The following is a 22,164-nucleotide window of genomic DNA, read 5'->3' as shown; positions in this document are numbered from 1 at the left end:
TCATGGTGGGGGGGGGGCATCATGTCTGGAGGAAACCAGGCACTGCCCATCACCTGCCCAATACCATCCCTACAGTGATCATGGTGGGGGCAGCATCATGTCTGGGGGAAACCAGGCACTGTCCATCATCTGCCCAATACATTCCCTACAGTGATCATGGTGGGGGCAGCATCATGTCTGGGGGAAACCAGGCACTGCCCATCACCTGCCCAATACCATCCCTACAGTGATCATGGTGGGGGCAGCATCATGTCTGGAGGAAACCAGGCACTGCCCATCACCTGCCAAATAATATCCCTACAGTGATCATGGTGGGGGCAGCATCATGTCTGGGGGAAACCAGGTACTGCCCATCACCTGCCCAATACCATCCCTACAGTGATCATGGTAGGGGCAGTATCATGCTGTGGGGACAGGGAGACTGGTCATGGGTGAGGGAAAACTGACTGGAGCAAAGTTAGAAATATTCTTTATATAAACTTCATCCAGATCGCTCTGGACCTCAGACTGGACTAAGGGTTCACATTTCAAAGCAATGGGGGAAATTTATCACTGTCTTTCGACTTTATTTGTGTGTATATTTGTCTCATAGTTGAAGCTACGCAGTGTCTCATGCTCTTTTTGGTTTACACTAGCATTATTTTTATTATGTTATATTAATAGTAGATTTTTTTTGGGTGGGGGGGTTGAATTATTTTTTTCGTTACATATTAGCCCATTAAACTTTATTTCCAGCTGGGTGTCAACGACAATTACATTTCTGATTTACATTACACTCTAAGCAATTACAGTGAATAACATAATTATATGTTAGAAATTATAATGATTAATAATATGTATATGGTGGAATATTCCTTTAGGACAAAAAAACATTTTTCCCTACTGACCGATCATGATATAAATCACTTGTACGAGGCCGATGGGCGGCTCACATCAAGGCTTCACTCTTGGCTTCCCTGAGTCTGCTGGTTGTAGAAGGTAAACAACAGTAAACTTATCGGTGAATTTTTGGGTTTCGAGATTCCTTAAAATGTTAGATAGAGATAAGCATTAACAGTAATATTATGTTAATTATTATTATTGTTTTGTTATTTGAACTTAATATTTTTGGTGGGATCATAAATTCCAAACAACAAGAAATCAGGCAAGCAGGTAAAAATAAGGCATGTAAAAAAGATATTCCAAGCTGAACCTGTAATGTATCTGGTTGTACTTGTTTGCTTTAGGCTATGCCCCAATAATGGGATACAAGGGTCCTGCAGAAGACCACGCCATTACAAGAAGACTTCGGAGCCAATCACTAGGCACTAGGAGCAACCAGGGTCTATTTCTTATGGGAAAAATCCCAAATAAACTATTAGACCTCATTGATGATATTATATGTCCTACATGTACAATCATAACTACAAGGATCACTGTGGAAATAAAAGTGGACAGGCACATGTCCTCAGAGTCATCTACTTGGCTGGCCCCAAACCTGACAATTTGGACAGTCATGGCCCAAGGAGCCTCCGTTCAACACTGATATTTGGTAGGAGAATGTAAATAAAAAATAGAGTCTAGACCCAATCATCTGTCATTTTCTAATTTATTTCTTTAAGAAAAAAGAAAAACCTAATAGGGCACCCACCAATGAGCAAATATAGCAGCCTTCAAGGTTTCTTACATAGTTTGTTAGGTTGCAAAACACAAGAGTCCATTAAGTTCAACCTGAAACTCTACTGTGTTGGTACTGAGGAAGGCAAAAACCCCTATGAGGCAGATACCAATTGCCTTCCCGAAAAATTCCTTCCCGATCCCAATGTGGCAATCAGTATGAATCTTGGATTAACATTCTATACCATAAATCTAATATCCATAACCTGTCATATTATGTATTTTTAGAAAAACACCCAACTTGTTTATTAAGACAGACATCACATCATTTGGCACTGAGTTCATTGTAATACTATGTTATCCTCCTCTGTGGTGATCACTTTACTCATTTTTGTGTCATCTATGAATAGTGAAATTCTCCTCTGTAATCCTTCTACAAGATCATTTTTTAACATATTGAAAACAGTGGACTCAGTACTGCCCCCTGTCATCCCCACTTGTAACTGTCCCTCAATCAGAGTAAGTTCTATTGATCCCCACTCTCTGATTCCTATCAATGACCAGTTATAACCTACTTACATTTATCCTCCTCTAGTCTCATCCTGATTTAATGTACTAACCTTTTGTGCGGTACAGTATCAAACACCTTAGAAAAATTCAGATATACAACACCCACAGCTTCACCCCCGTCCAATGTATACCTGACCTCCTCATAAAAGCTGATCAGATTAGTCTGAAAGGACTGATCCTGCATAAACCTATGTTGGTGCTGTGTTAGAAGGTTATTTTCATTAAGATATTTCAAAAGAGCAACATTACTTATTCCTGCAAAATTCTGAGATAGATGCCACCTGGGCCCGGTGATTTTTGTGCTTTAAGGCAGCAACATACTTCTATTTGGGTTAAACAAGTGAGATTTGCTGGAGAATTAATATTATCCCTTCACATATCATCAGACATTGGATATTTCTGCGTAAATACAGTATAGAAGAAGGCCTTTAATAGATAGGCCTTTTGCTCATCCTCCTCCTTCCACAAGATTCTTTCTGAACAATCAATGGTGATGTTGGTCCGAGGATTAGAGAGTGTTGTCTGCTTGTTGTCCACTTGAGCTCAGGTCTAGTCTGTGTTGGTATTTTAGCATCTACTTTCTAGTATGGAGAATTTTGAGGGTGAAAAAAACATCAGTTCCACCAGGAGGTATAGTAAACTCCAGTATGTGACTCACCAGTTGTTTCGAAACTGCAACTCCCGGCGGGGCCTTGAGGCCTGTGGACCACTCATATAGACTGATGATGTGTAATGTTCTCCATCTTCTTGATACCTATAAATGTTGACCATATTTGTCTTGCCAGGTACACAATGCGTTTCTATATTCATCTCTGTGTTATGACTTTGCCATTCTGCTCGGTTGGGACACCAGTGTCCAGCTGTTCGCTCTCCACCAAAGCAATGGCCAATTACACTGAGGAAGGAGACATCATACTGGGATTGCTCACCCCAACTAGTGCATCATTTACTCGGCCAGTGGTCACATTCTCCATACAACCACCTCCATATCCATGTGATGCGTGAGTACCAGTTTTGCCTATTCAAAGTCAAAGGTATAGTAGAGATGGAATCAATGAAAGTGGGCCCCAATATGGTTCGCCTTTTTTTTTTTTTTTTACACAGTTCTAACTGTATTATACATTTTTTCTATGTGTTTTTGTTTCATAAGAAGTGTCTGGGACTGGCAGATGACTTATTAAAGGCACAGTATGTAGTTAGGCTAAATGAAGGACATCTTTGTTCTTGGTGGTGTTCCCTTGGGTTAATATATACAGTGACCCCCCCGACCTACGATGGCCCCGACAGAGGCCATCACATGTTGAAGGCAGCATCAACATACGATGCTTCTGTATGTCGGGGCCATCGCATAAACGGCTATCCGGCAGCGCAGACTGCTTCAGCTGACACCGGATAGCCGTTTACGGTGCCCCGTGTGGTCCGCTGACGATCACTTACCTGTCCTTGGGGCTCCGACGCGTCCTCTTCGGGATCCCCTGCATTGTCTGCGCTCTCCATTGTCGTCATCACGTCGTGCTGTCATCCAATAGGAGCGGCGTGCGTAGCGACATGATGGCGGCGACAGAGAGTGAGGATGTCAGGGAAGCAGAGGCCTTGCTGGAGCGTCGGGGACACCCCGGGGATGCTGCGACAGCGATGGAAGGCGACATCCAGGGCAGCGGTGACAAGCGGTGACGGTCCGGAGCGGCGGGGACAGGTGAGTATAACCTCCAATACCAGTAGTCTTCAACCTGCGGACCTCCAGATGTTGCAAAACTACAACTCCCAGCATGCCCGGACAGCCAACGGCTGTCCGGGCATGCTGGGTGTTGTAGTTTTGCAACATCTGGAGGTCCGCAGGTTGCAGACCACTGTCCTATACTTTACATTGCACGGATCCCTCAACATACGATGGTTTCAACAAACGATGGTCCATTTGGAATGGATTACCATCGTATGTTGAGGGACCACTGTATATTAAATAGCCGGATTGTCTATAATGGTCACATGGTCACATTTCTATAAGAGCAGTGATGGGAAACCTGATATATATATATATATATATGCCAAATTGTGAAAGATATATATATATATGTATATAAACATACACATCTCATTATTGGGGGAATAATGCATAGTCATAGATGGTAAGTTATTAAGATCTGTGAGAAAATATATACCCATGGAGAGGGGTGTGAGAAGGGTCAACTCATATACAAACTATTATTAAGCAACAACAATAGGGGGTGAGATAATAAGGAGTAGGTTAATGAGGTGCCATTCACTAAACTCTGTATATAAGGGGGAGTCAGACACAGAAGTTTTGAGCTCATCTGTGAACGTCGCAGTTGATGATGACTACGTATCCTTCAGCAGCCATTGCATCAGAAGGTCCATATATCAGTCACAATATTTGGCAATGGCTCCCTTCTGGAAAACGCAGTTGAACGATGCGTACAGTAAGATAACAGCTGCTAGGGAACAGCAGCGGTGACGTCACTAAGCTCCGCCCATGCCCCAAGCCGGGCCGGAGCTGAAGCTAACGGAGGAGATTACCGGAGATCCCCTGCACGGAACGGGACAAGGTAAGTACCATTGTCGTCAGTGTCACCTGCACTAGCTCTCGGTATCGACAGGTTGGTGCAGGTGACACTGGTGACAGATTTCCTTTAAGCCCTGAGCTTGACAGAACCAGATTGAATATTTTTATGGGAACAATTTAGGTATGAAGATAGGATTCATATAGTAGATACTAACGCACTGAACTTGTGCATTTCAGGTTCAGCTCAGATCTGTACAAGTCCATCCTGGCTTTGATTTTTGCTGTCAAAGAAGTGAATGAAAATCCAAATCTTCTACCCAACATCACACTGGGGTTCCAGATGTTTGACTCTTGCTACTCTGATTCAGGTTCCCTTCAGGCAATTTTCCAGACTGTGTCAAGTACCGATAACCCAATCCCAAATTACAAGTGTGGATCCAAGCCTATTGTACCTGCAGTCATTGGAGACATTTCAAGCCCATCAGTTACAACCGCAAGGGTGCTTGGCCTATGGAGGTTTCCTCAGGTAGGTGGACAGCCAGCCATAGAAATCTGCAAGATTGTAAGATAAACTGTTGTGGTGTCCCGGTACAGGACCTTGTCCTGTCCCCTCCATAAGTCGCCTCAGGAAGAGTCACTTGAGTCGATAGGGCTCTCCTGCAGGGCTTCCCCCCTCCTTGTTGCCTCATATAAATGTAATGTATTTGCATTGTGTACATATTGTCTGTATGTATAAAGATGTGTCTGCGTCCTGCCCCTGGGCAGAAGTGGAACTGTTGTTGTCTGCTTGTGTTTGCCGGGGGACAGGAAGTCAGCTCTGCACCGATGATGTCCTTCCGGCCGGCGGCCATTTTGTTGAAGCCTCATAAAAAAGAGACAATGCGGCCAGCCCTCTACAGTCCTGAGATGGCAGCAAGGTGCACAGAGATGGCGGAGCCCACCGGAGCATGTGAGGAGGGCAGCAAGAGGGCGCCGGTACAGCGGAAAGTTGCTGCGGCCACAGTGCAACTTTTCCACGAATTAGGGGAATCACCGCAGACTTCAGCGAAAGCATCGCCAGTGAGATTGTCCCCTCATCACAGATCCTGGGGATCCTGGGCAGAGATCGCAACCGAGGAGTCGGATGTAAGTTAACCGTCCGAAGCCGCATCTTCTTCGCCTCCTTCCTCCTCCAGCTCCGACAGGGAACCCCCCAGTGCAGAAGTCTGTTCCAGTTAGCGCACGCCTGCAGTCACCCCCTCTTCCTCAATGAGTGTTCAGCAACGAGCCTGTGCTCATCCAGTACATGTAGGATCATGTCCTTTTCCTGCCAGGGAAGTCCCATCCACCGGTCCCCACAGTACAAGCTGAGAGAGTCCTCAGAGAGGCTGAAATAGCCGGCATTATTGAGAAGCTAAAAGCCCAGCACAGAGAAAGATATGGGCCTAAACGGTTGCCCTATGAAGTTCAAGTAGAGCAGCAGCGGAATACTAAAAGGTTGTAGGCCCTATATATATGCAGGCTGGATTATCCACGAGAGGGTGAGCCACCCTTGGAGCGCCGACGCGCTACCCTTGTTAAGTTTGACAAAGCACGGGGCTTTGGTACCCTCCAGGACTGCCGGCATGGAAGGATTATATTAGTCAACAGGAGAGCAGTTCAGCAGGACTACCTGCCTATAAAATACCACTCCCTAGAGCTAGGGGAGATAGTGGAATACACCCCAGGGAAAAGTCTGCGGGGTGAATGGGCGGCAGCCATAACCAGGCCCAAAAATCCCACTCAAAAACCCTTCACATACAGTACTTCCCATCGGACGACTGGGACGCAGACCCTTATGGAATTCGGCCGATGAGGTTGTCAGAGACTACCTTTAAAGAAGAAATGTTCAAGTACGAGGTGCCCATCATGGCTCCTAAATTCATGAAGAGATCCAAATTAGCATCTTCTCTAACAGAAAACATGCCCAGGCCTACTCTTTCTGAGGAGGTGAGGCCCTACCAATGGGCACCAAGGTATGTGCCTAGGCCTACCCCAGTCCCGGAGGTGTGGCCTAATCAGCAGGCACCAACCGATGTGCCGCAGCCTACTCCATCTAAGGAGGTGTGGCCGAACCAACCGACACCTACAGTTGTACCAGTGGCCTCAGCTGCTGAAGTTAATGTTGTGGTCAATGTAAATCCGACCATGGCACAGTCCCGGCTAACCCATGTAGCCTGGAACACTACTTTCAACTCCAAGAGGGAAACTCAACCTCATGCTCCCCGATATATGTCTCAAAGTAGGAAGCACACCGACAGGCGAGGTTGGGAAGCAAGAAGATCCAACTTCTAAAAGTATTGTTGGCATCCTAACTGTGTGGTACATTAGTATCTTCTTTATTGTTCCAGGTTCACCATTGTCTGCAACAGTTCAAGCTAAGTGCCTGGCAGGACTATGCCAAGAAGTTCCACTGTTTTGCAGCGCAACCACTTTCATAAGTTTGTGCCCGGATCTGGCCAAGAGACTCCTTGCTTGAGGAGATCCTATAAAGTTTTGTGCCCGGCTATAGCTGTGTTTTTAACCAAAGACTCCATTATGTAGGTGGACTGTAGAGCCTTACATGCACGTTATTGTAAATGTGATAATAGTAATATATTTTTGTCCACTCAAAATGTCAGGTAAATGTAGCCTGTCTGTATCAATTGTTCCGCTGCTGGTATGTAGCTTTTGTGTCTCTAAACTAATAAAAGATATGCTTACCAAAAATGTAAAATTGTAAATGGTTTACTGTACAGAAGTACAAAATTCCTGTACAGAAGTATAAAATTCCTGTACAGAAGTATAAAATGATATAAAGGTGTTATAGTATTCTACTTAGGTGCTGTCCCAGCTCCACTGGGAGAAACAAGAAAAGACAACTTCCCAATAACGCCTGACCAATTAGATACCAAGACTGACTTTGTTCATGCACATAAAATTCAGTACACCTAAAAACTTCATTAGTGTACACCTACAAGTTTAGTGCACATAATTCACTAAAATGTATATATCTATGTCACATGCACAAAAAAATAAATGAGTATTTAGGACTGTAGCCTGTTCTGTATCAGTCCTTACCACTGTTATGCACCAATTGTCATGCAACTAATGTGTTCTTTTTGTCTTTGCATGTCCAGGGTACTTTACTGGCCAGAAGGTATACCTGTAGCTAACTAAAACGCACGTAAACGGTAAAGGTAACAGAATGTGTAAATGCTATCTAGGATGAAGTGTTCTAGGGGTAAGTGTGTAGTACCGATAGACCATAGCAGCCAAGGCATTGGGCAGAAAGCCTCAGGCAACCCAATCCGCAACCAGTGTATAACAATGGAAATCAGAAGTGGTATTAAATGTCTATTAATAAAAATAATATAATAATAGTGAGATAATGTAAAGTGTGTAGAAGCATTGTAGTCATCATACATACTTTAGTCAAATATCAAATGTGAGTCATAGTCAAATATCAGTCATAGTCAAATGTCAGTAAAATTGCTAGCTATAGTCATATGTGATAGCTACTCCTATGCATAGTCATTAGAGATGCATAATAAAGTAAATATGCCTATGCTAAAAAAAAAAAAGGTATTGAGATAAAGTATAACATTATGATCATGTTATTGAGGAATCTTATTATTCCGTGAGTCTTAAGAAAACTTGTCCCTTATCATCTTGTTCAACCCTGTTTGTAAAGGTTACAGAGCATGTATGGACATTATCAAATGCACAGAGACTCTATATAATTTTCATCATTATTCTAATGTTCTTCAGCCTGAAATGGGACATTGTGATTAAATGCTTCAGGACTGCATCCGGCCCAATAGCCACTTTGCTCCTCTCCCTAAGGGGACAGACGTCGAGGACGACTTTTATTAAGTAAGGAGGTTTGTGGTGTCCCGGTACAGGACCTTGTCCTGTCCCCTCCTTAAGTCCCCTCAGGAAGAGTCCCTTGAGTACATAGGGCTCTCTTGCAGGGCTTCCCCCCTCCTTGTTGCCTCATATGAATGTAATGTATTTGCATTGTGTACATATTGTCTGTATGTATAAAGTTGTATAGTTTGTATACCATGTTTAGGACCTTCCTTGATCATGTAACCTCCTGTCATGTGATATACCCAGAGTTCAATGGGCACAGGAACCCCAGGCATTAGCAACCAATGGGCTTTAGTCCAGCCCCCTAGTATATAAGGGGCTGTAGTCTCTATTCTCACTCTCTAATCTCTTGGCTCTAATCTCTTATCTCTTGGACTCAAAAAAAAAAGCACAAAGTCCTGTATACTGCAAATTCATCTCATCTAGGCCAAAGCCTAAAGAAACGCAGCCACTTCTAAAACCTGAGTTACAATTCTCTCTACAAATCCAGTGACTACTACTCAGCTAAGGAATATATAAGTAGCACAGTGGGCTGCCTAAATATCTTAATAACTACAGGTCCAAGCAAGCCTGCGAGGTATCCTCTGTCCCGGTTGCCTCTGAAGGAACTGCATAATTGTAAATACTGTTCCCTAAGCATTTCAAGTTAAAGTTCCAGTTTATTCAGAATTCTTGCTGTGGACATTCCTTTATTACAAAACCGTTTCTGGGTTGGTTGATGGCGGTTACCATACCGGAATAACCACATCCTGGCGTCACGAACACTAAGGGGTTAACAACACCTTGCCCCCCAGGGTTAATACCATCAGACCCTGCTACATACTGCAACACCCCAGTTAACCACACTGTGATATTTCAATATTGAATGTCATCTTATGAGCCAGAGTCATAGCTAAGATCCTTCCAGATTACTAGTGAGACTGAAGTCTATATTTCAAGTAGCTGCTGGGGTTATCAGTTAGTTGGAGAACTGCTAAAAAGATCTTCACCCTACCTCTAGATGACCTGACATGTCTATATTTTGTGGACAGTCCACTAATTTAAACAGGCACCTTGTAATACTTATTTCCATTTGTGGTGGCACTGAAGGAAAGGTGAACACTTTATTTGGGTTCTCCCTCAGATTACAGCTGATCGCTGGGGGTCCTATCAGCAAGACAACCAGTGATCATATTGTTTTCAGAGGAATGTCCAAAGTGGAGAACCCCTTCAATCGTCTTCACAGATATGTGACTAAACTAGGTGACTTCTTAAATTATTTTCTACTTCCATTTTACTATCAATATTGACAATCCAGACTTAATAAGCGTAGAACATATCTACCCATATAACCATAGACCCTTAAACCCAATGGGCTCTGGTACCTTCTAAAGATTATTCAATGTTCACATCAAACCAGCTGTATGCCCTGTGGTTTTTTACCAACTAGTTTAGAAAGGACCAAAGTTGAGGGGGAAAAATTTAAGGATAACCAGACCCATAGGATTCAATCCTCACCCACATCAGACATTAGGTTGTCTCTTTCCTTGTATCTATGTAGGACACAATAATAAAAAAAACTTTCTTTCAATAAATATTCTCAGGTCAGCTATGTAGCCGCTATACCATCCTTGAGCAACAAAATTGAGTTCCCTTCATTTATAAGGACCACTGTAAGTACCAGGAGCCAGCCTCAAGCTTTGATTGGACTGTGCAAGAAATTTGGGTGGACGTGGATTGGGGTTATCGCGTCTTCAGCAGATTATTTTGTACAAGGAGTTGTAGAGTTCAGGAGAGAAGCCATCCAGAATGGAATCTGCATTGAATTCTTCGAAACAGTCTCTTTTAGTCCTGTCAACAATAAAATCCCAAAGACTGTAGAAAATGTTGGCCGATCAATGGCCAGAGTGGTCATCCTCTACTGTAGTAATGCAGAAGTTTTCTTGATATTTCGAGAGGTCCTTCAACAAAATCTCAGTGGAAAAGTTTGGATAGGTACAGAAGCTTGGTACACCACACCAGATATTGACAAGCAGTTTTTGACCATACTTAATGGCACCATAGGAATTGCAAGAAGTAGAGCGATTCCTCCCAATTTTTCCAACTTCCTACAGACTTTCAATCCAAGTAAATACACAAAGTTGCCATTTGTCAAAACTTTTTGGGAGGTGCTGTTTAACTGCAAATGGCCAGAGGGTGAGGTGAATATACATGCAATAAATTTGGGACAGGTCAATAAGACCTGTACAGGACTGGAGAAGCTGGTGACCAATGACATGGCAGAATTCAATGACCCAACATCACAATTTGTCTCCATGGCCCATAATGCCGTTTATGCCGTTGCTCATGCTCTTCACAACCTATTGCACTGCAGGCCTGGAGAAGGACCCTTTCATGAAAAATCTTGTGCCAATGAACATAACATACAACCATGGCAGGTAAATACCATAGATGTCAAAAAAGAAATTCTAGCTTAAATGGACACTGTCAGATTCAAAATGTTTTATTTGTGCTCAGGGCTCCAGACATGTACTATTGCCTGAAAACGTTGCATACATACCTGTACGAAAACCTTAACTTGGCATAGCGGTCAGAAGTGTGCCATAAGCCGCATACGAGGGCATACCCTATAATAAAATAATAAATTAAGGGAGGGTTGGGAGGGTTCCGCAACTTCACTTACGCCCCGCCTGAACGTAGAAGGGGGAGTTATATACTCACGGCCCTCACTTCATCCCTATAAGCCCCACCTAGAGGTGCAGGGAGTGTGAAATACTTACGTCCCCTCGCACAAATACAGCCCTATGGGCTTTAATACTTGTGCTCAGGGCTCCAGACATGTACTATTGCCTGAAAACATTGCATACATACATGTACGAAAATCTTAACTTAGCATAGCGGTCAGAGGTGTGCCATAAGCCGCGTACGAGGGCATGCCTATAGAGAGCAAAAAGCAAGTACGAGGGAACGCCTATAGAGGGCAAAAAGCAACCATAATAGGATGAATAACATTCCATAAATAACACAGCATACACCCAGCATCAAGCTTCACATACCCTAAAGTAGACTCTACCTTACGTGCCAGAAAGAGTAGCATCTACTAACTAGTGAGTACTAGAGGTGGTACCCGTACCTGAGAAGCTGGGGTAGTAACGTCTGTTTGTGAAAGAACGACCTGACAGTGATAACGGGAACCGACGGACGTACTAACTGAAATATACCTATTACCGTACTTACTTGTGACATCCCTACAAAGGGACACTGACGGGATAGCTCTATGGCCTACCTGACAAGCACCAATTCCCTGCAATTAAGAGGCAAAATATAAACTGTCAGGTAAATGACAAGCAATAACCTATGTACATCATAGACTGTGTGGGGTCACATCGCCTGATGACCAAAACAAGGCTCATGAAAGCACCTTACCTGAAGACTGAGACTGTATAGTCAGACATACCCAAACTGCCAACATTCTGACCCAACTGGTCTCGGGAGTGATGACCCATTGCAGATGACAGGTCCCTGCGTAACCAACGTACCTGCAGACATGACAAGTTTTAGATGCAACCATCCTGCCTGTAGACATAACAGGTCTTTGTGAAACCATCATGCCTGTAGGCGTGACAGGTCTTTGTGAAACCATCATGCCTGTAGACGGGAAAGGTCTTTGTGAAACCATCGTGCCTGTAGACGTGACAGGTCTTTGTGAAACCATCGAGCCTGTAGACGTGACAGGTCTTTGTGAAACCATCAAGCCTGTAGACGTGACAGGTCTTTGTGAAACCATCGCACCTGTAGAAGTGACAGGTCTTTGTGAACCATCGAGCTAACCGTATGCACATAATAAACATACTAACCGCATCCACAGAATAAACATGCTAAACCATATATACAGAACGGAACACGCTAATTGTAAAACTATGCACAGAATAAAGCATTCTAACCGAAAGATGTGATAAAACATGCTAAAATCAGCAAACCGTATACACATAATATAACATACTAACCGTAACACATGATAAACCTGCTAAGCGTATACGCAGACTAAACCCTCTAACCAAATACACAGAATAAAACCCACTAATCATATACACAGAATAACCCGCTAACCGTACACACAGAATAGAAACATGCTAACAATATACACATGCTAACAATATACACAGAATAAAACATACTCACTGCACGCACAGAATAAAAAACACGCTAACCGTATGCACATAACAAAACCCGCTAATGGTAAGCACAGGATAAAATACCCTAACCGTATGGCTAAGACCCTCGTATGTACTGAGTAAACATGCTAATACTACATGCTAATTGTATACACCGAATAAAACACGCTCACCTTAGCACAGAATAAAACACCCTAACCGTATGGACGGGATAAACATGCCAACCTTAAGCACAGAATAAAGTCAACCATATGCACAGCATGAAACATGCTAACCGTATGTACAGAATAAACCTGCTAACAGTATACACAAAAAAAAAACTCGCTAATTGAGATGTTATTGCTCTGAAGACATGTACGTGACAGTAACCTATGTGGTGCATCCCCCTGAAGACGTGGCTTAAGAAATATGTGCTCAGTATAGCTGCTATAAACGTAAGCACAATGTGAATGCTGTAATCGTGTATTATAAATGTATGTACAGCAAGAGATGCAACGGCTCACCAAACACTAGGAACGTATGCCCATGATAAACATACCTACTGTGGAGGCTACGCACGTATGCACCAAGATAAAACTATGAACAATGCATAGAATAACAAACTATGGCCGTATGCATCAACAATGCTATGTACTAGTGCATGTATAATATAAGTGCTGGGATCGTATGTACCGTGAGCGTGTAAAGAAAGTAATGAATTATGATATGCTACGAGTGTATGTACCGCATACAAGCTATGTACCGTGAATACTACATGTGAACTGTATAGAACCTACATATATATAGCGAAATGCTATGTATGAACAGTAGCGATGCTACAAACGTGTGAACATACATTGTTACGGGCTTATGTACAGTAACCACTACCAGCGAGTGAACCTCATGACTGCTAAAACACCTGCCAGTTAAAACTACGAACATAGGTATGATAGGAATGGGATGAAATATGAACAATATGAATGCTATCAGCAAATAAAGAGCACAACACTATGAGCGTATGCACTGCATGAATGCAATGAGCGTGTGAACAGTATGAATGCAATAAGTGTATAAACAGTATAAATCTAAGCGTATTTACCGCATAAGTGCAATGAGCATATGAACAATAAAACCTACCAAATAAACAGCACACTATGAGCGTAGGTACTGCATGAATGCAATGAGCATATGAACAGTATAATTACTATAAGCATATAAACAGAATAAAGCTATGAGCGTATGTACAGCAAGTATGCAAAGAGCATGTGAACAATATAAATGATACAAGCAAATAAACAACATAACACTTTGAGCGTTTGTACTGTATAAATGCAATGAGAGTATGAACAGTATAAATATTATAATCGTATAAACAGTATAAACCTAATGAAAATGAAGTATTTCTCACAGGAAAGGATTGCAGTAACACATGTTTTGCTATACACATGTTTGTTCCCTTTGTGTGTATTGGAGCTAAACCAAAAAAGGGAGGAAAAAAGCAAATTGGACATAATGTCACCAAACTCCAAAAATGGTCTGGACAAAATTATTGGTATCCTTAACTTAATATTTGGTTGCACACCCTTTGGAAAAAATTACTGAAATCAGTGTCTTTCTATAACCATCAATAAGATTCTTACACCTCTCAGCCGGAATGTTGGACCACTCTTCCTTTACAAACTGCTCCAGGTCTCTTATTGGAAGGCGCCTTTTCCCAACAGTAATTTTAAGATCTCTCCACAGGTGATCAATGGGATTTAGATCTGGACTCATTGCTGCCACTTCAGAACTCTCCAGCGCTTTGTTGTCATCCATTTCTGGGGGCTTTTTAACATATGTTTGGGGTCATTGTCCTGCTGGAAGACCCAAGATCTTGGACGCAAACCCAGCTTTCTGACACTTGGCTGTACAGTGCGACCCAAAATATGTTGGTAATCCTCAGATTTCATGATGCTTTGTACACATTCAAGGCCCCCAGTGCCAGAGGCAGCAAAACAACCCAAAACATCACTGACCTCCCCCATATGTCACTGTAGGTACTGTGTTCTTTTCTTTGTAGGCCTCATTTCATTCTCGGTAAACAGTAGAATAATGGGCTTTACCAAAAAGCTCTATCTTGGTCTCATCTGTCCAGAAGAAGTTTTCCCAGAAGGATTTTGGCCTACTCAAGTTCATTTTTGGCAAAATGTAGTCTTGCTTTTTTATGTCTCTGTGTCAGCAGTGGTGTCCTCCTGGGTCTCCTCCATAGTGGGGTCCTCCTGGGTCTCCTCCATTGTGGGGTCCTCCTGGGTTTCCTCCATAGTGGGGTCCTCCTGGGTCTCCTCCATAGGGGGGTCCTCCTGGGTCTCCTCCATAGTGGGGTCCTCCTGGGTCTCCTCCATAGTGGGGTCCTCCTGGGTCTCCTCCATAGTGGGGTCCTCCTGGGTCTCCTCCATAGTGGGGTCCTCCTGGGTCTCCTGCCATAGTGGGGTCCTCCTGGGTCTCCTCCATAGCATTTCATTTCATTTAAATGTCGACAGATAGTTCGCGCTGACACTGATGCTCCCTGAGCCTGCAGGACAGCTTGAATATCTTTGGAACTTGTTTGGGGCTGCTTATCCACCATCCAGACTATCCTGCGTTGACACCTCTCATAAATGTTTCTCTTCCATCCATGCCCAGGGAGATTAGATACAGTGCCATGGGTTGCAAACTTCTTGATAATGTTTCGCACTGTGGACAAAGGCAAATCTAGATCTCTGGAGATGGACTTGTAACCTGGAGATTTTTTATATTTTTCCACAATTTTGGTTCTCAAGTCCTCAGACAGTTCTCTTCTCCTCTTTCTGTTGTCCATGCTTAGTGTGGAACACACAGACACACATGCCAAGACTAAGTGAACTTATCTCCTTTTTATCTGTTTTCAGGTTTGATTTTTATATTGCCCTCACCTGTTACTTGCCCCAGGTGAGTTTAAAGGAGCATCACATGCTTGAAACAATCTTATTTTTCCACAATTTTGAAAGGGTGCCAATAATTTTGTCCAGACCATTTTTGGAGTTTGGTGACATTACGTCCAATTTGCTTTTTTTCCTCCCTTTTTGGTTTAGTTCCAATACACACAAAGGGAATAAACATCTGTATAGCAAAACATGTGTTACTGCAATCCTTTTCTGTGAGAAAAACTTCATTTTCTAGAAAAATGTCATAGGTGCCAATATTTACGGCCATGTCTGTAGGCATAAGTTCAACAACAAATATCCATTATACATACTGAGCGGTCAGCAGATAACAGCCATGTCATTAGGGTAGGCTGCTCAGAGATGGAATTATCAAAAGGGACAAAGAGAAAAGAAACAATAGATCCCAACATGAGCGTCCAATGCAGTATGACAAAGGAGTCGCTAAGACCTGTAGCAACAATGCCTCCCGGGCTCAACAGTAAGAACAGACAATAAACCAACACACAAGGGGAGACAAACGAAGCTCAAGAAGGAAGGGAATCTGGGAGGTGGAGGGTGAACGGTGATAGATGGTGAATTATCCAAATTATACAAGACATCCATGGCTAGTTAACTTATCATTTGCCATAACCCAATGTTTTTTGGACTTCACTAGGTTTAAAGGGGTTCTCCACCATAAGGTGATTTTAGTACGTACCTGTCAGACAGTAATGGACATGCTTAGGAAGGATCTGCGCTTGTTTTGAGATTACCATGACACTGTGGCTAGCTTTTTGTGAACTGGTATTTCCTGTTTGAGTCTTTTTCTTTTGCCTACAAATCCCATAATTCAATTTTCCTCCCTCCCACACATCAGACACTGCACCGATTGAAACAGAAATGAGCTGCATCCATTCAAAAGACCTGTGGTTTTCAATCAGGGTGCCTAAAGCTGTTGCATTGGTTGCAGATTGATCTCTCTCTCACCAAGCGATCACTCCACCCACTGAAGCAGACAGGCTCCCTGTCATCAGCTGACTAGTGATGTCAGGTCTCGGCCACATTGCAACCTGGGAAAAATCTGAGACAACAGTCATTTTGTATGCTGTTAAAAGTAAATATTGAAGTCAAAATCACAGAAGAATTGTGAGAAAACTGTCACACACAGGTACAGACACTATATTATGAACTACACTAACTTTACAACCCCTGTAGCATAGTCAAATGAAAAAAAATCCTGGAATACCCCTTTAAAGGAATTGCCTGAGTTTTCCAAATTGTAGCAAAAGCCATCTTTCTTTCAATAGAAAATACAAGACAGGTGGTATCAGGGTGAGGAGCGTAATGGCTGGGTGCCCAAGTCCCAGTATATTCTCAATGGAAAGAAATAGTCACATACGCTAATATATGCATCAATTCTTCTTTATATATGATTCATCCAAAATACGCGAGTCCAACATAGAATATTCACCCAATGTGTGACAACAAGTCCGCAAGGTGTAGATAGGAGATATCAATGGCGTCCGGTTTACCAAGTGCACCTGCACCAGCGTTCTCACATCCGGCCAACTCCATTCACTGAGGGTCTGGTATGAACGTCTGCAACGATTCAGAGGACACGCCTCCTTTGTCAAGCATAGTGCAAATCACCACCACAATACATAGGTAAGAAACTCTCGCGAGAATTACATTCTAAAGTAAAAACCATACAAAATAGTATTACAAAGGATAAAAACATTCAAATATGCATTTCTTAGCAAAAGCGATCTTGGCAGCTTGGAAAGTAAAGTAAATAATCTTCCTAGCACCCCAGGTGTCTCGGGAATCGGAGAATTCAATAAGGCTTGTTCGGGCCTCTTTCTTAAGTTTAATCCCATAACTGAATAAAATAGATAAAAACAAATAAATTAGGTAAAAACAAATACATAAGTGTTGCACATGAGGACAGTCTCACCATATCGGAGGCATGGGTTCCCTATTGTGGAAACATAAAGGTGGAAGGTTAAGGGGACACATCCTCGCCGCTCTGGTGGGACAAAAATACTATGTAATTAAACCTTCCAACCTCTATCTTGCAGTTAAACATTAAAGGGGTTATCCAGGAATACAAAAACAGAGCTACTTTCTTTCAATAAATGCTCCCCTTCTGTAGGGTGTGGTCCTGCAGTTCAGTTCCATTGAAGTGAATGGAGCCAAGTTGTAAAACCACACCCAACCTGGAGACAGACAAGTAGCGTTTTTTTAACCCCTTAATGACCAAGGACGTATATTTACGCGGTTACCCCGCGTCATATCGGGTCGGTCCCGGCATGCATCTGAAGCCTGGACCTGGGGCTAATAGTGCGCGGCAAAGTTGAACCCCGCATCTGAAACAAAAGGGAAAGCTGCCCGCCTGCTCAGTGGGGCTGATCGGGACCACCACAGTGAAAATGCGGTGTCCCGATCAGCTGGGACACGATCGGAGGTCCTCTTACCTTCCTCCGGCGTGTCCCTTCGGCGATTGACTGCTCCAAGCCTGCAGGCTTGAGTAATCGACCACCGATAACACTGATCAATGCAAAGCTATGGCTTTGCAGTGAACAGGGTATAAGATCAGTGTGTACAGTGTTATAGCCCCTATGGGTGTAAAAAAAAGTTAATAAATGTCATTTAACCCTTTCCCTAATAAAAGTTTGAATCACCCCCCTTTTCCCATTAAAAAAAACCCATGTAAATAAAAATAAATATAAACATATGTGCTATCGCCGCATGCATAACTGTCCGAACTATAAAAATATATAATTAATTAAACCGCACGGCACATGGCGTACGCGCAAAAAAATTCCAAAGTCCAAAATAACGTATTTTTGGTAACTTTTTATATAATGAAAACATGAATAAAAAGCGATCAAAAAGTCCGATCAATACAAAAATGATACCGCTAAAAACTTGAGATCACGGCACAAAAAATGAGTCCTCATACCACCCCATAAGCAGTAAAATAAAAAAAGTAATAGGGGTCAGAATATGACAATTTTAAACGTATACATTTATGTAGTTATGATTTTTTACAGAAGTACGACAAAATCAAACCTATATAAGTAGGGGATCATTTTAATCGTATGGACCTACAGAATTAAGATAAGGTGTCATTTTTACTGAAAAATGTACTGTGTAGAAACGGAAGCCCCCAAAAGTTACAAAATGGCGTTTTTTCTTCAATTTCTTTCTTTTTTTTTTTTTCCGTTTCGCCGTAGATTTTTGGGTAAAATGACTGATGTCACTGCAAAGTTGAATTGGTGGCGCAAAAATTAAGCCATTATATGGATTTTTAGGTGCAAAATTGAAAGGGTTATGATTTTTAAAAGGTGAGGAGGAAAAAACGAAAGTGCAAAAACGGAAAAACCTGTGGTCCTTAAGGGGTTAAAGAAACTAGCTCTGTTTCTCTATTTTTGGATAACCCCTTTAATGGAGAGTTTAGATATGTAATGGACATTTGGGTCTACTTCCTTGGTCCCAAGATTCTTCCCAGGTTAGACTCCAAGGCCAATATATGCAAGTAAGGGGCAAGTGAGGGGAGACTGGAGGAAAAAGTGTGTTGTGAGGCTGTCCCAAAGGGCTAAAGATTGAAATAAAGTCAGAGGCAAGAGTCAGCTCCCTTTCTATAACTCGGTCCACGACGTGGCCCTGCGTCACAGCGGGTCGGGCCTGGCACCTAGCAATGGCCGGGATCTGTGGCTAATAGCTATTAACCCTTTAGACATGGCTACTTCTCTGAGAATCAAGTAAATAAAAGTAATTGGGCACCTTGGGACTGCAGTAGCCTCTACAGCCACCCACTGAGGAACTCTCGAGTTTGCATGTAATTGTGTTAATTTGACTAATCTGACAGCTTGATAGTATATGTTGAGGTTGGGCACACCCAATATCCCTTCCTAAACCTTTTGTTTGTCATGGCCCCAGAATACAAATTCATAACTTAAAGGGACCTTTAAAAGGGTACTCCGCCCCTAGACATCTTATCCCCTATTCAAAGGTCCCCAGCGGCGGGACCCTCCGCGATCTCTGCTGCGGCACTCAAGACATCCAATTCATGGAGCGAACTTCGCTCACTGTGCCGGATGACTGATGATGCAGGGCGGAGGCTCGTGACGTCCCATAGACTTGCGTTGAGGGGGCATGCCTGTAATGTCACGAGCCTCTGGCGCTGCACCCGACGCTCTAAACGAACGCCGGGTGCAGCAGGGAGATTGCCGGGTGCAGCAGGGGATAAGATGTCTAGGGGCGGAGTACCCCTTTAAGTCATATGAAGCCATATTACTGCACTAATAGTGTCTTTGGGGTCATACTATACCTACCCATCCTACTATACAGCTAGGAAGGTAAAGTATACAGATAAGGCCATACAGACACATTTGTCTGTAGAGATCTATGCATCTATGTCTTACACGCCCCCAAGATGATATCCCCAAGAACATACGGCTCCCAATATAAGATCATAGAATAATCAGTTTATTTATTTTAATTTACAAGCCTATTTAGAATGCAGTGACACATTTCGTAACACTTTATGTATCCATTTATTCCATTACAGCTACTTCATTACATAAAAAGGGTTCACTTTGTGAATACTGCTGGAGAAGACGTGTCATTCGACGCCAACGGAGACATTTACGGCAGCTTTGACATTTTGAATTGGCATTTTGAGGAAAACAGGAGTCAATTCGTGAAAGTTGGGACCTTCAGTGATCATGTAGATCAAAAGCTGTCGATCAATGGCAGCGCCATCTTCTGGGCCGGAGGACAGGTAATCGAAATTCTCTCAACTATCTCCTATTCTATTCAAAAAAAATTCTCAAAGATCCTATGATATGATACCATTCCAGCTGCCGCTATCAGTCTGCAGTGACGTTTGTCCTCCAGGACACTGGAAAATGCCCCGGAAAGGTCAACCCGTCTGCTGTTATGACTGTGTCCTGTGCCCAGAGTCAATGATTTCCAGTGAAACAAGTGAGTCCATTATCACATTATTTATGTGTTATTTCTTTGTATTATTATTATTATTCTAGATATGTGATGTCCGAGTACAGGACATGGCCCTGCCCTACACTTAGGCCCTGTCAAATTCAGTTCCTCGGTGACCTGGGGGCTCTCATGCAGTGTCTCCCATGCTGTTATTATAGTGTTATTTAACCCCTTAAGAATGCAGCCTTTGGATAGGGGATAATATTTATAAAGCGGGAATACCCCTTTAATATCCTTTCTTACCTTTATTAAGTCAGATGAAGGCTCTGATGCTAAAGAGCCCTGACATGTCAATAAAAAATTTAAATGGACCTCAAATGATTGTGTCTAATTGTGCCTCCTAAGGTTTGCTGTTCATGTTCTTTTGCTTTCCATGACCCATTGGTCAATACCCCCTCCATTCAGTTTCTTAGCAGTAGAACAGACATGGTGAAAACCAAAATGTGGTCCTCTCTCTCCAAGGGCCCATAGCATCAGTATGGTGTGCCACCATGCTACATACACCTTAGCCTGTCACATTTTACTTCACTTTCTATACTCTCAGTTATTAATGCTTTTAAATCACTTTTTATGTTTCAGATTCAGTTCGTTGTTTCAGTTGTCTAGAAGATTTTTGGCCAGACAATAAAAGGACTAAATGTATCCCTAAAGTTGTTGAGTTCCTCTCCTACGAAGAACCTTTGGGTCTAGTTATGACATTGTTAGCCATAATGTTCTACATCACCACCATGATGGTGCTTATCGTATTCCTCAAGTTTCGGCATACCACAGTGGTTAAAGCCAACAACCGTAACCTCAGCTATGTTCTCCTGCTGTCCTTGATGTTCTGCTTTCTCTGCCCTTTGGTATTCATTGGTCGCCCCGTCACACCGACCTGCTCAATTAGGCAATCTCTCTTTGGGATTATATTCTCTATATGTATCTCATGTATCTTAGCCAAAACCATCATAGTAGTCATTGCTTTCAAAGCCACCAAACCTGGTAGTAACCTTAGAATGTGGATTGGGTCCAAGATGGCCATCTTAGTTGTGTCTATGTCCACCAGTGTCCAAGTGCTTATAATCCTGGTGTGGCAGATAGGGTTCACTCCATTTCTAGAACGTAATTATGAAGTCCTTAATGGTGTCATCCTATTGGAATGTAATGAGGGATCGGTTGCCATGTTCTACTGCACCATAGGATACTTGGCCTTCTTGGCTACAATAAGTTTTGTTGTTGCCTTTTTGGCCAGAAACTTACCGGACAGCTTCAATGAGACCAAGTACATTACCTTCAGCATGTTGACCTTCCTTAGTGTCTGGTCGACCTTCATCCCCGCCTATCTCAGTACTAAGGGAAAGTACATTGTAGCTGTTGAGATTTTTGCTATACTATTGTCTAGTTTTGGACTTCTGTGCTGCATATTTGCCCCAAAATGTTACATCCTCCTCTTGAGGCCATCGATGAACACAAAACAGTATTTAATGTCAAAGACAAAAAACTTAAACCATAATGCAAATTAATATTAAAAAGAGACAGATAAATATTTATAGCTCGTGAATAGTAACAT

The 22,164-nt window shown here is 42.6% G+C and overlaps 1 protein-coding gene across 1 annotated transcript; it reads left to right on the top strand.

The window, feature by feature from the left end:
* The first annotated feature begins 933 nt into the window (after positions 1-933).
* On the top strand, positions 934-22,117 carry LOC130291447 (extracellular calcium-sensing receptor-like). The gene is made up of 7 exons (XM_056540169.1): positions 934-978; positions 2,952-3,167; positions 4,925-5,213; positions 10,141-10,974; positions 20,185-20,397; positions 20,477-20,600; positions 21,195-22,117. Exons 2-7 carry the CDS (start codon positions 2,959-2,961, stop codon positions 22,115-22,117), a joined length of 2,592 nt encoding a protein of 863 aa, XP_056396144.1. The 5' UTR covers positions 934-978; positions 2,952-2,958.
* Positions 22,118-22,164: the final 47 nt, after the last annotated feature.

Source organism: Hyla sarda, chromosome 9 (assembly GCF_029499605.1).
Source record: "Hyla sarda isolate aHylSar1 chromosome 9, aHylSar1.hap1, whole genome shotgun sequence".
Classification (NCBI taxonomy): Eukaryota; Metazoa; Chordata; class Amphibia; order Anura; family Hylidae; genus Hyla; species Hyla sarda.
This window is presented reverse-complemented; position numbering and strand designations above follow the sequence as displayed.